Below are 17,404 nucleotides of genomic sequence, written 5' to 3' on the forward strand. Positions count from 1 at the left end.
AATGTAAAAAGCATATCTTTATGACTGTTTAAAATTTTTAGATTATTGGGAACCATTTTCTGACAAATCTTGACATTTTTTGTTTCTACAGCCTAAAGTGTTTAAACTAACAAATAACAGATGGGCTGTTTGTTTGGTTAGCACTAAACAGATGGACAAGATGAACATAAATTAAATATAAATGTGATCCTATTCTGTTTAGGAAGATAAATGTGCCCAGTATCCGATTACAATATAAAAAAAAGTTTTAAAAGGCATTTTATTTATTTATTTGTTTATTTTGCTAGCCATTTACAAGAAGTTCCAGCATTGGAAATAACATCAACTATACTCGAAATTTCTGTCGCAATTATTTCATTTTTTTTCTCTCTCTGAAATCAATGACTGACTTTGGAGATGAAGTTAAACAGGTGAGTTTTTGTTCGTTTTTCTTTATAACATTTAAGACTAGTAAGTTTCAGCTAACTGATAGCAAAATAAAAATCACTGACTGCACCTTTAATGCCCAGGATATGTGAGTAGTGTGTTGATTGTGTGCCTGTGACCTTCAGACTGGTGTGTGTGTATGTGTGTTTGTGTGTGATCCAGCTCCGGCCATCCATGTGCTTTGCTGGGATTAGAGACTTAATCGCCTTACAGAAAACCTCCACTGCCTCACTGTTACATTTCCTCTGAGTCTCTCCCTGCTTCTCTCTCTCTCTCTCTCTCTCTCTCTCTCTCTCTCTCTCTCTCTCTCTCTCTCTCTCTATGATACCATTTAACTCAGTGGTCGAGTCCTTGACCTTTTCAGACTCTTTCAGTTCACACGTCCATGAAGACGTGTGCTGTCGACAACAATCCTGTTCACTCTTACGTTGAAAAAAAAATTTTTTTTTTCATCTTCACCCAGGAATAATAAGGATTTTTTCCTTCATCTAGCCTTCTTTCCTTCTTCATTTACCTTCTTTTTTCTTCTTCTCTCCTTCTACTGCGGATATAATCAACCAGGGAGTTTTCAGCATTAGCTTTCAACTGAAGTTCTATGTGACTGAATCATTTCTTAATGACTAATTCTGCACAAATCTAAATATACTGTGATGTGCCTAATAAATTGTTTAAAGTGATAGACGGTCCGAAATACAAATGACTGTAAAGTTTGACTGTTTTCACCTTAGCACAAAGCACTATGTCTGACAGATACCCAATACTATTGCTATAAAGAGCACCAGAAGCACGGTGATGGTTGTACTAATTACCCTTGGCTTTGTGTACAAACCATGGTTATGCAATCTTTTTTTTTACCTTCCTCACTTAGATCCAGATCCAGAGACTACCACAGGAATAGTGTGTATATGCAAGTAACACACCCTGGATGAGATGCCAGGCCATCACAGTACATCAAGCAAACATACTTTTGCACTTTCACACATATTTAATATCATAATCTAAAACTCCACACAGACAGTAACCCGAGCTCGGGTTTGAAACCCTGGTGAAAGTGATGTCAAAAGTCCTTTCACGAGGGGGTGGAGCTTTGTGTATAAAGAGCATTAGCTTGTGTTAAGCATGATTTTTTTTTTTTATTTAAAAGCTTTTTGCTACAATTAGTTTGTTCAACAATTTCTTAGTATTTGTTATTTTCCCTTTGTGCTTTAATGACACTCGACTTTTGTGTAAAACATGATGATTCATGTTAGATCAGATCCATCAGAAAGTCAGCTGAACACGTGTTTCTGTGGAAGGGTTCTGCATTGTCACTATCACAATTGATTACATTTGAATAATGATATTGACAGAGATAGTGAGCCACATAAAGATGCAGTTGCTTATTTTGGCCGCCAGAGGGTGTGCTTTCATATTGCTTTGGATCCGCAGCTATATCAGAAAAAAATCACGTCTGTGAAGGAGTGAAGGAGAGAAGAGTGAGGGAGAGACGAGCTCTTGTGCTGTGGAGAAAGCCGCTGACGGCGGACACCGTGGTCATCATGATCGTGTGTACGGAAATGACGACGTGACGCTCCTGCCTTAGGTTTTCTTTTTCCCGCATCGCGTGAATCACGTATTTAAATCCGAACGCTCCCGTTTTTAAAAAAAAAAAAATCCGAACGCTCCCGGTTTCTCCTTTCGTTATTAATCAGGTGTGTATTTGGTGAACGCGCACCTGCCCTGTGCTGCCCTGTTCGCGGTGTCATGATGTGCACACCGGCCTTGGCGCTGCTGCTCGTTGGCTGCTGCTGCTGCTGTTGCTGCTCCAGCGGCTCTGCTCACGGGGCTCCTGCCGCCGCGGCATCGTTAGATTTCGGCTCGGTGCCTGGAGGAGTTTACGAAACCGTCGCGTATTACGAGCCCGGGGCGATCGGCCTGCTGTTCAACATGATGCGCGCTTTTCTGCACGTGGTCCAGCCGAACCCGTTCCCTAAAGGTAAGCTCTTGAACCCTGAGCCACTGCTTCACTACACCTTGTCCAGGTGATCCACCTGTCTTTCCCTTACCTGTACACCTGCCTGTCCCTTACCTGTACACCTGCCTGTCCCTTACCTGTACACCTGCCTGTCCCTTACCTGTACACCTGCCTGGCCCTTACCTGTACACCTGCCTGTCCCTTACCTGTACACCTGCCTGTCCCTTACCTGTACACAGGTCTGTCAGGAACCAACAATGTCAGTGCAATCCACAGAAATATGTCATTGTGAATACATCACAGTGTCTAATCTCTAGGGGACAGGGAGGTTTTGGTTGGCACACTTTTCACTCTTTGCATAATTTCCCAGATGTGTCCCATACATCTGGATAAACCGTTTTCATCCATGACGTTAAGACTAACACGTGATGTGTAGAGGCTTCACAACAGATGATACTGATGATACTGACACAAATGTAACATTAAAGTTGAATACATTTATTTTGTAATCTTTTTTCATGCATTTTGCATGTAAACATACTGTCAGTTCTGGATACTGTGAAAATGTTGAGCAGTGAGTAGTTTACTGCAGGTTGTTTTATATTTGTTTACATGGAATAAAACAAATCTGCAAGCTTTGTTTTTGACACACAGATGACGTAGAGCTCACAAATTAACCTTAAAAGTAAATATCAAAGAAGCAAAACTTCCACAGTGTTTTGTATTGCTCTATATAATGCACTGAAATACTGTCTGAGATTTTTTTGTTGTATTTTTTAACTGCATGAAATGCTCATGTCTGATTCCTCCAAAAACTGCCTAGAATCTGTGTAAATTATAGGCATAGATAGTACACATGATCCAAAGGAATTTGTTTTGCATTTGTTTAAAAAAAGTTTTTCTCTACATACTTTTCAAATATCTTTTATCAGAATCAGATTTAGAATCAGGTTTATTGGCCAAGTGTGTTGATGTTGACACACACAAGGAATTTGGTTCCAGCTGTTTGTGACTCTCTAAAGTACAGACATAACACCTATACTATAGAAAACAAGATAATACGGTCTATACAAGAAAATGCAGATGATGTGATACAATATAGACAGTATGAGTATCAAATATGAATACAGAATACATGACTGGTCAGTTATGTACATAAAGTGTACTTAATGTGCTTTTGTGCAATATACAGCAGTAGTAGTGTGTGTAACGTATACAGATTTAATTTAACTATTTTTATTTACAGGTATTAAAGAGCAAAAGAGCTTTTCCTGTTGATTAATCCAGTGTCTGTACACCTAAAGTTAATCCTAAAATAGTTTAATGCAGACAATATTTATTGCCCGGTTGTGGGTAATGGACATGATACTCAAATTAGTAAAACATTTAGAGTGGCGATTATTGTAATTGGAGAAAAACATTTCTAAAATATGATTAAAGGTGGGGTGCACGATGTTTGAGAAATGCTTCAGAACACTGAGTTGGGACGACAAGCTAAACAAAAATCAAAACAAACGTGTGGCCAATGAGCAGAAAGGGGCGGGTCTGGTCAATATGGGCGGAGAGAGTGTTCAGTGCGCGTGTGTGACATTAGCAGAAAGTAGTTTGAGCATTGACATGGAGGGTAAAAACAAAGAAAGAAAGTGAAGAAAGGCTTACGATAAGGCAAGAAGTAGGACCATGGTAATATAGGATCAGCTTTCCAGCGTTGGAGAGAACTGAAGGAGCATGAAGTTGGTGCATATTCACAGATTGGCGCTGGAGAGAACTGAACGTCTTCCGTGTGAAACGGAGCTAAACCTTTCATGGTACAACACACAGTACTACAAAAACATTTGTATTACCATAGCATTACTCATTGAGTTCATTTATTGATAAAAATATCCCCTCGGCCAGCTGCCCCAGCAGGTTACGCCATAATAGTTGCCTGGGTTTCGTGTGTATGTGTTGGGTGGAGCTATCAAAACAGGGGTGACGCCCATTTGGGTTAGGGGCGTGTTTGTTTTGGTGATTTTAAATGCCAACATTGGCTTTCAAAACATCGTACACACCACCTTTATTCTTCATTACTCAAAATTTGACTGAATATTAGCCGTCGGTAAAGCACTAGCATGTTTTATAAAATAACCAAGGCACTTCAACCAAAACCTTTTTTATTTTGTGGAGCGATCACAATTAGAGTACAGTAATCTTTGTAGCATCCAAGAAGATTAATAACTAAATATTTTTTGCGTTATCGCTGTCAAAAATTGGACAAATGTGTAGTGACTCTTTCTCTGTATGACTTTAGGACATTGCTAGTTTCTCACGCTGCTCTGTCATGAGCTTGGTCCAACTGTAGTGGGTATTTTTTCAATGTTCTTCACTTCAAGGAACTGCTTTACTCAATTCACTCATTTTGCAGTGTGACATCGTTGTCTTGTATGAAATTGTGTGTTGATTTGAAGATGTTCAAAGGGAAGGAACCGCATGAAGGAGAAAGTTCAAAGTCAAAAATTTGCTTTAATGATGAGGCAAAGTTTAGTTTATTTGGGTCAGATGGGAAACATAATGTTCAACGTCAAATTGGGGAAAGACTGAACCAAAAAGTTGTGAAAGAAGGAGGAGGAAGTGTAATGGTTGGGGGATGTTGTCTGCAGTATTAAAATGGACAGTAAAATGATTATAAACCCCTGAATTACATATTCTGAAGGACACTGATGTGGAGCTTGATTGTAAATCTGTCTCACTGTATAGAATTAGACTTGTGTCCTGGTGTGTCTCACCTGTTAATGAGCTAATCTGTTAATCTGAAATACCATATGCTGATGCAGGTTATTCTCCACACACACACACACACACACACACACACACACACAATGTTTTATCTGCCAAATGATCACATCCTCCAGACTTTTAGTAAGTCTACTCTGAACTCTATTTCATAGCCAAATAAGGACATACAGGAAAATATCCCATAAGCAGTTGTCAGAGCCACAAGACATAATCATTGTGAGTGTTTGGATTTCTCAGGCTGGCCTAGATTCTCTCGAGCACTGTAGCCATGTGATGTTTGGCGAGATGTCATTCATCTCAGAGACTGGCCTCATTTCTCCTTTAACCCTTGAGGAAGATGCTTCAACAGTCTCTCTATAGCTACATTTGAAAATACATACTTTATGCACCACATAATAAGTTAAAGTACTGTTTTATATATCCTAACTCTGATAGTGTACTCTTTTTTTGTGTTTAGTTAATTATTTTAAAGGAGTTGCATTCAAGGGGGGCACGGTGGCTTAGTGGGTAGCACGTTCGCCTCACACCTCCAGGGTTGGGGTTCGATTCCCGCCTCCGCCTTGTGTGTGTGGAGTTTGCATGTTCTCCCCTTGCCTCGGGGGTTTCCTCTGGGTACCCCGGTTTCCTCCCCCGGTCCAAAGCCATGCATGGTAGGTTGATTGGCATCTCTGGAAAATTGTCCGTAGTGTGTGTGTGTGAGAGTGAATGAGAGTGTGTGTGCCCTGCGTTGGGTTGGCACACTGTCCAGGGTGTATCCCGCCTTGATGCCCGATGACGCCTGGGATAGGCACAGGCTCCCCGTGACCCGAGGTAGTTCGGATAAGCGGTAGAAAATGAGTGAGTGAGTTGCATTCACAAACACTGTTTTGTAGCTAACACTTGCACTGGTACCAGAAGGTCATATAACAGTAATCAACAACAACTGACAATACGTTAGACTGGGGTCATATGATTCAGGGTTTCCTGCAGAAAATCTGTTAGTTAAAGGCGGTGTTAAGGGTTGGGCAGGGCCCAGGGGTTGGGCTTCTTTGTGAGATAGACCACAGACTCTGTACTACGTTTAACAATTATTAAAAACAGGCACGTGCAACCTAGCTAGCAGGTGAAGAACTCAAACAACAAAATCACCAGCTAATTTACTTTAAATTAGCAAGAACTATAGACTAATACCATAACAGGCTTAAATAAACCCAAAACATAAGTCCACTTACAGTTCTCACAGAGACGCGTTTTATCAACTGGCTAGTTATGCTCCAGACAGTAACGGACCACGTCTTTCTCTCATTTCAGCCATGTGGCACGCGTGCCCGCTCGCGGTGTGAAGTGCATCCGCGCTATTCTCTGAGATGCGCCTGACGGCCTTCTGTGCAGTGGAATTTTTTATTTTTTTGGACGACCTAGTTAAGGCGGGTTTCCCAGCTTAGGCGGGCCGCCCGAACTGCAAAGTGCTGCGGGAAACCCTGTGATTATCTATAAAGTTTCCATGTCATGGTTTTCACTTTCCTCAGAAAGCAGTTTACAAGTGATACAATGTTTGTTCCTCAATATAGCACAACCCATGAAATTTTGGTTTGCGATTGATGCTAACTGCAATCTTTGTGTAGTTTTCTTCATAGGAAGTTTTTTTTTTTGGTAATTTATCTGCATATCTGAGGACATTTCCTACAGGTTTAGCCCATTTATAGCCCTTACTATGGCTATATTTTAGTGTAAAAAGCTTAACGGCTACATTCCAGTCTGCTAAATCAATCTCTCAAATCGTTAGATAGTGTAGGATAGCTAGTCAAAAGAAGTTACACTGTAAGACTAAAAAAGAAGAATTTCTAAAAGGGTATGATGTGATGCTTGATAAGTGTATGACGATACACAATAACGTTGGCGGTCAAACAAAAATAAACATTATGGAAATTTTTGTGGTATGTAGATTTTTGTAAAAGTTACCAGAAAGCTTTCTCAAAATAACCATTTGGTTTAGCATTAACATACACAAGGGGGGCATGGTGGGTTAGTGGTTAGCATGTTTGCCTCACACCTCCAGGGTTGGGGGTTTGATTCCCGCCTCCGCCTTGTGTGTGTGGAGTTTGCATGTTCTCCCCGTGCCTCGGGGGTTTCCTCCGGGTACTCCGGTTTCCTCCCCCGGTCCAAAGACATGCATGGTAGGTGGGTTGGCACTCCGTCCAGGGTGTATCCTGCCTTGATGCCCGATGACGCCTGAGATAGGCACAGGCTCCACGTGACCCGAGGTAGTTCGGATAAGCAGTAGAAAATGAATGAATGTATGAATGAACATACACACCCCGGCCACTTTAATAGGAACATCTGTACCCTAGTCAATTTGTACAATTGAACTACTGAACAACTTGTAAACGACACTGAATAATGTTTCTTTAAAATGTAAAACTGCTAATTAATAGGCTAGGACTTGAAGGAGTTAATGCCTACAGTGGATACTTACACAGTAGAGGTTACAGAGTTCACAATACACCACAGTCACAGAAAAGCCGAGTCTGAAATCCAGCCAGAATGTTAATGTGAGAGGGCAGGCTCATATTGGCTACATGCCAAACAGAGCGAGGGGGTGCCAGCTGGGCAGCTTTGCTAAGAGGCACTGAGGACTTGCCACAGATGGCAGGCTGTGTGGCATGTCTGTGGGCACTCCGACCCTCGCTGGCCACCGTCGTCTCCTGAGAGTCCACCAACACCATGCTCCATTTACACACTCTCTCTCTCTCTCTCCACCCCTCCCTCATTTTTCTCTCTGTTTTCCTATCCATTATTCTTCAAGGGTGTTTTTTCCTTCCTAACTAATCTGTTTTACAGGTGAGCATCTAAAAATAGCAACATCAATAGACAATAGACATTGATATGTTTTGGGCTTTGTGCTTTCTTTCTTTCACAGGGATGGAAAAGCCAAGCCACTGTTAGGCTCCTTGTTTCAGTATGAACTTCTATTGGTTTTAAAGATTTGCTATAGACAGTAGTGCCAATGTGTGAATATGTGCATTATGGCAATTCTATTTCAAGGACAAAAACAAGAATCAAGCTTGTTTGATTGTGGAAATGATCTTTGGCCCCTGTAGAACAAGTAGCAAGAACTTCACAGAGAAAACGACTGATGAACATCAATGAGGAACTGTTACTCAGATTTCTGTCGGGTACTTTCAATAGTTTTTAGTATTTACATTCATCTGCTGTCAGATGCAGCAGATGCCTGATTCCAGGGATTGAGGACAAAATGTAAAAAAAAAAAAAAATTGATTGCTTTTTTAAGAAATAATTCTATTCTACAGCTGTATTTTTTAATCTCAAGTTTATTTTGCAGAACAGATAGTTCTCACAGCCAATCATTTCTCCATATTCATAGCTTCCTTTTCCTTGTTTCTGAATAAAATAGGAGATGGAGGCATGATAGATGACGATTTTTCATTTCTTTTCATGACAAAATCAGGATTTAGAGTTTGAGTTTGGATGCCATCACATGTGACAAGTTCTATAGTGTGAGGATTTGTAATATAATGAAACTACTAGGAATTGTATCTACGAGGAATTAAGGTCACGGTTTTACTTGTTTAACTTCTGGCACATTAATACACGATTGACCTGTTCGTATATCGAGGATCTTAAATTGTCTTCTACCATCAGGTCCCAAATGATGTTTTATAATACATTTTTTTCTAATATTATTTATTAAGCCTATTCCATTTATTTTGGCATGCTCAAGAGAGGATGCTCGTAAGAGTCTTTGTGAGTCTTCTTGTCTTTATCTGTAATGCCTGCAGTGCTAACATTTGCTCCTGGATCTCCTGGGGCATCATCTTTTGACTCAGTGTGGTGCCATCTGAGTGCCTGCAGCCTTGTGCTGAGTACATTCTTTACTCCTCAGTATATTTTAGGAGTATATATATATATATATATATATATATATATATATATATATATATATATATATATATATATATATATAATCTGTTCATATTACATTCTTCAATCCATCCATTGGATTGAAGCCTGGAGCTATTTCAGGGGACTTAAGGGACAACCTGGATGTGGTACCAAGTTATTTAAAGGCACAATCACACCCAAATACTTTTTAGCTTTACTTTAGCTTTTAATACTTTTAGCTAAATACGAATGCCATTTCAGACACTATGAGAAATTTAGAGATGCCTGTGTTCTACAACACATGTCTTTTGAACTACTGTTGCGTCAGTCAGTAAAGCTGTAAAGCTAACATGTAAAGCTGCTTTAAGACAATGTGAATTGTTAAAAGCGCTATACAAATAAATTGAATTGAATTGAATGTCCTGGACTAAAAAAGGAAACCTCTGAAGCATGGGGAGAACATGTAAACTCCATGCACACAGTGAGGATGTGGGACTCAGACCCACAGTCCCAGAGTGTTTAATTAAGGAATAAATCATCAGAGTGTTGCAGCATCCTGAAGGGTATGATGATTTTGGAGATTCAGACATGTGACATGTATCCAGGCTGTTACTTGGACAACCTATGTATAAATCTGAGCAATAAAGTCACACAGAAAGAAGTTCAGCTGTAAACATGGTTTGGGCCGATGTGCATCGCATCAGTGATGTATCTCTGAAACTTGTGAGCTGTTATGAAATCATTTTTAAAGTGACGTGACATACGGCTAAGTACGGTGACCCATACTCAGAATTCGTTCTCTGCATTTGACCCATCCAAAGTGCACACACACAGCAGTGAACACACACTCACTGTGAACACACACCCAGAGCAGTGGGCAGCCATTTATGCTGCGGTGCCCGGGGAGCAGTACGGGGGTTCGGTGCCTTGCTCAAGGGCACCTCAGTCGTGGCCGGCCCGAGACTCGAACCCACAACCTTAGGATTACGAGTCAGACTCTCTAACCATTAGGCCACTCATGCACAGCAGATGTTGCGGATGTTGATAACCTTTTACAGCTACATTTACAGCTAGACTTTGAAGATCATTATAAAACACTTTACAAATAAATGCATTAGCTTTGTACAGGAAATAAAGCTTGAATGATTGTCAGTTAGAGATTAATATCTAAAAAAGTTGTTCATAATTCAATCTTTTCAGGATTGCAGAGTTTTTGTGTTTGAGGGCATTTTTATCATTTGCAATGCAGACTGAATACGACTCAAAATGATGAAACTTATTTTAAGTGAAAAGACATATTCAATTACTTTCTATTCTTACTCTCTAGCAGTAATTATGTGCGATGCACGTGACACAAAGATGTCTACATGAGCTGACATGTCTTCTCTCAAATGTGAGAAAAACAATATTGACTCCGGTATTGTGGATTTTACTTTGTTTTGCATGTCTGTAATGATTTTAACGATGTTCAATCATAAAAGTTACATTTAAAAGCACTAGAATTAAAAAAATGAAGCTCTTTCAAATGCAGTTAAGCCTCTTTTTGTGATGTGCACAAATTTAATCTTGTACAAATGTAGCGCTTTTCTCTCTTTTGTGCCAGAAAGGATTTGATTTCTCCTTAATCAACCTTCACTTCAGAAGAAAAACAAACTGCAGGTACTTTGTTTAGATTGACAGTGGTTTTCAGAGGAACTAGTTAATCTGTCCTTCTCACACACACACACACACACACACACACACACGCACACACACACGCACACATGTCCCTCATACTGTGTGGTTTGGATTGCTGACAAACCTGAACTGAGAAAATGAGTTCATTTTAATTTTATTTGTGTATCACTTGGACACAGTGGACATTGTCTTAAAGCAGATTTACAGAAAATAAGAAGTATAGTACAAAAAGATTAATATACAAACGTTCAAGATTAATATTAGACTTATATTTAAATGTGTTTGTATTTATCCCCAATGAACAAGCCTGAGGTGACTGTGGTGAGGAAAAACTCCCTTAGATTTTAAGAGGAAGAAACCTTGAGAGGAACCTCATCCTCATTTAGGTGGCACTGAAGGGTGTGATTATAAACTGTTATAAACACCAGAGAGTGTTATTATGAGTAATGTCCTTTCTACAGTCAGATACAGTCTGATGATTTTGTATTGATTAGGAGGTTGTTGGCCTTAAAGACCACATGGAGTTGGCATCTTCTCATTGAAGGTCCGAAATCCTCATGAAGAGCAATCCAACTAGTACATCTCTTACATCTGAGTGAGAGCACATACAACAGAAAGACTGCCAGTGGCCTGACATGCAGCCTCTTGTTATGCAACTGAATCTCTTTTATTTTTAGATACACTTCCCAGATTGAGACACACCTCCTTCTCCTTAAGAGTGTCTCACCAACCGGTGTCTTTTCCCTCAAATCCATTTAATGGCGTTTTCTCCTGAAGTGGTATATCATCGGTGTTGCAAAGTGGACTTAAGATAAGAGAGCAGCTATAAGAGAGTGAGCTGTGCGTAATTCAGTAATGCCACAGGTTGAGAGAGGACTTGGAAAAAGGGCAGAGGCTGAAGATTCGACGTTAATCGGCTACAAGATGCATCAGAGTGTAGAAGTTTGTTGTGTGTTAGGTTTCACAGAACAGTTGAAGTAGTTTGTTGCTTTTATTCATTGCTTGTTTATTCATTCTCTAGCTGGTGATCAGGATTGTGATGGAGCTGGAGAGCCAGGAATATAGCCCAGATTGCATGTCTGTCTGTTGTAAGGCACCATGCACACTCACGTTCATACTTTAGTAACTTTGGGAGGTGGGTGGAAATCGGAGATCCCAGGGGAAACCAGCACAGAGAACACGGGAATTTCCCAGGCGTCCCCAGACATCATTTTCATTTCATTTTCACCTGAACAATCCTCTCACTTGTCGTATTCATCTTCACTTAAATCCACCCCTCTTTTTCTTAATGATCATGTTAGAAATGATAAAATGTGTGTTAGATATTGTGCTACAGGAAGTGCATAATACTGTGCACCTTCAGATACGGGGGTAACTTGTATGGCTAAGTTTGTGTGTGTACAGTATTTACGTCAGAGAATGAGAGAGGGAGATTCAAATATTTATAAAGGATATGAGCTGATGAATGGAGACTGTGTGCAGAGTTTCGCTCCCACTCTCTGGTCTGTGTCACTCTGTTGTTGACGACATGCACTGCCTCGGTCACTGTGAGCAAATCAACACTGACATGGTCAGATGGAATTAGAAATGAAGCTCAAGTGGTGGTGTTCTTCAACCAAATGTCACTGTGTGGGGGCTGTGAAGTGTGAAGTGGTTGTGTGTGTGCGTATGTGTTAGGTTTGTGTGTAGGGGTATATCTCATACAGAGACAATGCAGTGCTCATCATAAAATGTAAAATACATCATTGTTTATATAGTTCATTTTTATTTTCAAACAGAATTGGGAAAAGTGGAAAGCGGTGTTGTCTTCACAAAAATTCATGGCCTCGTCTTCACAGAGGCCGTGAATCTGTCATTAAAACTAATTCACAAAGGTCACACCTCTTATAACTAAATAAAATAAATGCTTTCTTCACTGAAACTGATGAGTAGGTACAGAGACCACACCTCCATCACTGAAAGTGGCATATGCCTCCTTCACTGAATGTGACAGGCACATGGGCCATGCCTCTTCCCTCCTTTATTGAACTTGACAGGCACATAGGCCACGCCTATGTCATTGTTTGTGAGCACATAAAAAGCCTTGTATGAAAAAAGCACAGTTAATCAGAAGAGGGAGCTCTTCTCATCGCAGATCTCTTGGGACTTCATTCTACTCTAAATAGATCGGCAGACTGCAATTAAATTTAACATCAGCTTATGACTCCGTCAGTCCCAGCTGGTTTGTTTACAGCATCCAAAAGCCTTGTTAAGAGGCACAAGACTATCTCTAACGTCAGAACAGTGTCCCTTTGGAAATCATTAATATTGTTTCTCTGTGGAACGCTTTTCCATACGTGGGATTTCAGCAGGTCATAGCTTATCTCCAGAGGATAACACATTTCAACAGAGATTTAAAGAAGCGGCTTTAAAGAACAAGAGAGAAAAGAAAAATCTTGGAGAATTGGTCACATTATTTACAAAATACAAACCAAAAAGTTAGTTTTCATGGTTCATGTTTGTGATCCATTCAGCCTTACTAAAGAAAAATACAATATCTGGCAACTTTATTGTTATGAATGTTAGCTGTTACACAATACTTTACCTAATGTTATATACTAGCTGTTTTCTTTTCCTGGATTAAATTATGAAATGCTTTATTTAAAGAACAAAAAATGAAATCTTGCATTTAAATTAGCAGCACAAAAATAGACTGGCAGGTCATCAGCTGGTCCTGGTCAGGCTGAGCAGGTGAAAAAGATGTGCACACTGGGTGTGAATTTAAAACGAACACATTTAGAGCAAAAAAAAGTTTTTAATGTAACACACACTGTTTTGTTTTTCAGAACAGTGCTTTAAAGATTGGCCTAAAAAACACTGACCATCTGAGACAATTCACAAATTTTTGATCATTACGTCATATATTTCCCAGGATTTTCCTGTATTATAAGTGCAGTGTGTAAATGTTGAATCCATTGTGAAGCGTTTCCTCAGTAAGCATTGGTAGAACAGGAGATGACGGAGGTATTATTTGGGACTTTCCACATCCCTCTTTCAGCATGGCTGAGGTGACCAGGTGAGGTGGCAGTGAGATGTGAGTGAATTATGAACCTTGAGGTAAATCAGAGAGTTTTTTTTTTTTTTTACTTTTTACAATCTTTTATTCTGTGCACAATTCATGTTGGTCAGAGATTAATAGTAGAACAATAAAACACTTCACGAATCAGTTTAAAACCATAAAACCGATCCAATGTTGCCAGGGAGAGGGTGTTGTCTATGGCATGGGCCTACATGTACCGTCTCTGTTTTTTATTAAAAAGTTCTCCATATGTAACTCATGGGCCTCCGTTATGTCCCTAAGGGCCTTACAGGAAGCCACATGAGGTTCTGCATTGTTCTGATCTAAATAATCCTTTTTACAGTTATTTTTAAAAGCATTCTGCTTAATTTCTTCTACTGAATAACCACAAGGAATAAATTGCAAGTAAACAGCAAGGCGACTGCACCACTGAGTGATGTGTTGTGACTTAAAATCACCAACCCATCCCACTCCTTCACCCAAACGGCAGCATTACTGCCATCGTGGTGGGTTTCCTGTAACGCTTTTACTTTATCAGTTTATATAACTTGGCTGTCTTGTTGTATTCTCTTGCTCCATTTAGACTCACAATGTAAAACATTAAACTTCTCCAACATTAAAAAAAAACACACTTTGTACATGTCATCAGAGTTTTAGTTATCAGTAATATAGTAATCTGATTCTTCGGACGGAAGATTTCCATTAACTAAAAAAAACACAAAAACTCCATCTCTTCTCAAATGTTTGACATCATGTACAAACTTTTTATGTTTGAGGAAAAACTATTAATCGATTAACTATCTAATCTATTAATCTATATTAAGTTGCAATTAGAGGGGGGCACGGTGGCTTAGTGGGTAGCACGTTCGCCTCACACCTCCAGGGTCGGGGTTCGATTCCCGCCTCCGCCTTGTGTGTGCGGAGTTTGCATGTTCTCCCCGTGCCTCGGGGGTTTCCTCCGGGTACTCCGGTTTCCTCCCCCAGTCCAAAGACATGCATGGTAGGTTAATTGGCATCTCTGTAAAATTGTCCGTAGTGTGTGAATGCGTGAGTGAATGAGAGTGTGTGTGTGTGTGTGTGCGTGCCCTGCGATGGGTTGGCACTCCGTCCAGGGATGCCCGATGACGCCTGAGATAGGCACAGGCTCCCCGTGACCCGAGAAGTTCGGATAAAGCGGTAGAAAATGAATGAATGAATGAAAGTTGCAATTATCTATTGCAACGTATTTTGCCATGTAGTGGTTTTTAAAATAACTCAGCACTAATGACATTAAGCTGTTCCTCCTGATGATCAAAATTCAAGCAGGGCTTCTCCATGGTCAGTTCAGCTGATCAGGGCTTCTGGGGTGCAAGCTGAGCTCAGAGTTCACTCTCCTTCAGATCTGGCACAGCAGCAGCTCCGGGGCCATCAGCAGTTGGCCAAACTCTAGCCGCAGGTGTACCGACCCGAGCAGGCTCATCTGCGTCCAACCCTGGGGTCGCTTTGCCTCTCAGGACAGGCCCGAACAAGATGCCCTGTTTTGCCGCATTTAAAACCTTTCATGTCTGCATCAGAAGAAACAAAGATACTGTAATTAAAAGCATCAAGACTGGGCTAAAAAACAGCATTTAGCTCTTCAACACCTTTTTTAAAAACCATAAAAACCCTACTCCTAAAAGATACCAGGTGTTTGACCAGTGGAGACTTAGAACCAAGGGTTTTTTTTAAGGCAGAGATGATATTCTCATGCCCCACCTCATCACCGACTGCCCTCACACTCTCACACAACATTGTATCTATGCTTCCAGCCGTCCTGCTCTCAGGAAGAGAGAGAGACAGAGACACGGATGGAAAGGGACAGAGAGATTGAGAGACAAGTAGCAACAGACAGTAAGAGAGATTGGAAGCAGCAGAGAGAGAGAGAGAGTCAGTGAGAAAGAGAGAATGGGAGAAAGAGACAGTGAGAGAGAGAGAATGGGAGAAAGAGACAGTGAGAGCGGGAGAAAGAGACAGTGTGTGTGTGAGAGAGAGAGAGAGAGAGAGAGAGAGACCAAGAGAAAGAGACAGCGGGAGAGAGGAAGAGAGAGACAGTGAGTGAGAGACGGAGAGAGAGAGAGACAGTGAGTGTGAGACAGAGACAGCAAGAAACAGGGAGCATGTGAAAGGGTTTGGGAGCAATAGACAGATAGAGATGGAGGAAGACAGGAAGAGAGACAAAGATGGAATGACACAGTTATTGAAAGAGAGAGAAACAGAGTGACATGGAGGCAAGAAATATGGAGAGAAAGAGCAAGAAATGCAGAAAGTGATAGCAAGACAAAGAGAGATGGCTGACAGATAGACAGATAAACAGAAAGAAGGTGAGACCAGCAGAGGGAACCAAGTAGACGAGTAAAGACAGACAGAAAGAAAGAAAGAGATGTGAGAGATTTTAGTTTGCGAGTTCCTCCTTCATTTTAGACCGTTTGGTAGAAACACCTCTTACTCATCAATCCAAATACACACAACAGGCGGCACGTGCCATCATTTGAAACTACCTCCTCTGTAGATCCTGTAAATGAATCAGCTAACAACATTCTCACGTTTTATGTTGAAGTCATGGCTTTAGTGTAAATCATCACATCTTCAAATATAACAAGCTGTTCCCTAAAGAGCATCAATCATGTAAGAGCCTCGTCCTCTTTAAACACCTTTTCTGTGCTCAAACTGCAACTCTGAATCTTAGTCTTCCATTTTTTTTCTTCTTGCTGTAGAAGCTCTGGTTGTGCAAAAATAATCATATCTGAAAACTAGTTTCTGTTGCCTGCTTCATTAACCTTGAATGTAGCCCAAAAATTACAGCACATGCTTGATTTGAATTCGGGATGTATGTAGGGCATTGTTCGTAGCGCTGCATCAGTGTCTGAATTATATATAACTTAATATAACTAGTCGAAGTGCTACAAACTGACCGATGCTTCTTCAGGATCATTTTGTCTGCAGCAAAAATAAAAAGAACATTTGGCAATCTTGTGTCCGAAATGTCCGAAATTAAATTAATTTCTTGTTTATAGAACTCAATTACAATAATGCGCTCTGCCGGGTGAAGTTGTATTTGCTGGTGTGATGCATAAAAAAGAAACCACAGTAAACCTTATATTCAAATGTGTATGTGGATCTCAGTATCCGGCATTTACATTCTCATTGTAAATAATTTTCACACACTGTGATTGACATAAAAGCAGAGAACCAAATTACTGGCAAAACAATGCAGTAACTTCTACAAAGGGAAAAGAAGGACCAGGCGATGCTAATTAGCTGTGTGAACAAGGATAGGAAGTTTGACCATATAAGGAACTGGCAAGCCAAAATGGACAATGAAGTATGACATGTAAAGCGACAGAATTAGGACAGATCCCTAAATCTGATCGGATGCAGTCTGGTTGATCATGATCACTTTCCTTTCGCAATGAGAGCTGTATGGTTTTTTTTTTTTTATAATCAATTGCACTATGATCATGGAGGGATTTGTTACTGTATGCCCATGCGCTAAGGGTGCTGTAAAATCATTCATACCGTATTGTCTTCTGTGATATTTCCTGCACTGAGCCGCATTCCTGCCTGAGTGTGTTTTTATTATGCTTTGTGCTTCCTGTCCAATCACCCACCCACAT

The 17,404-nt window shown here is 40.4% G+C and overlaps 1 protein-coding gene across 15 annotated transcripts in view; it reads left to right on the plus strand.

Moving 5' to 3' along the window:
• The first annotated feature begins 1,864 nt into the window (after nucleotides 1-1,864).
• The window catches only part of prom1a (prominin 1a), a 55,634-nt gene continuing 40,094 nt past the window's right edge, over nucleotides 1,865-17,404 (plus strand). For 8 of the 15 annotated variants that reach the window (XM_027154769.2, XM_027154774.2, XM_027154762.2 and 5 more), the window contains exon 1: nucleotides 1,866-2,401. In XM_027154769.2, coding sequence (XP_027010570.2) covers nucleotides 2,170-2,401 — 232 coding nt within the window. In that variant the 5' untranslated portion in view covers nucleotides 1,866-2,169. Of the gene's footprint in view, nucleotides 2,402-17,404 lie in introns of all 15 variants that reach the window. The other 7 variants (XM_027154761.2, XM_027154767.2, XM_027154763.2 and 4 more) reach the window with 3 other exon arrangements.

The sequence above is a fragment of the Tachysurus fulvidraco genome, chromosome 17 (genome assembly GCF_022655615.1).
Source record: "Tachysurus fulvidraco isolate hzauxx_2018 chromosome 17, HZAU_PFXX_2.0, whole genome shotgun sequence".
Taxonomy (NCBI): Eukaryota; Metazoa; Chordata; class Actinopteri; order Siluriformes; family Bagridae; genus Tachysurus; species Tachysurus fulvidraco.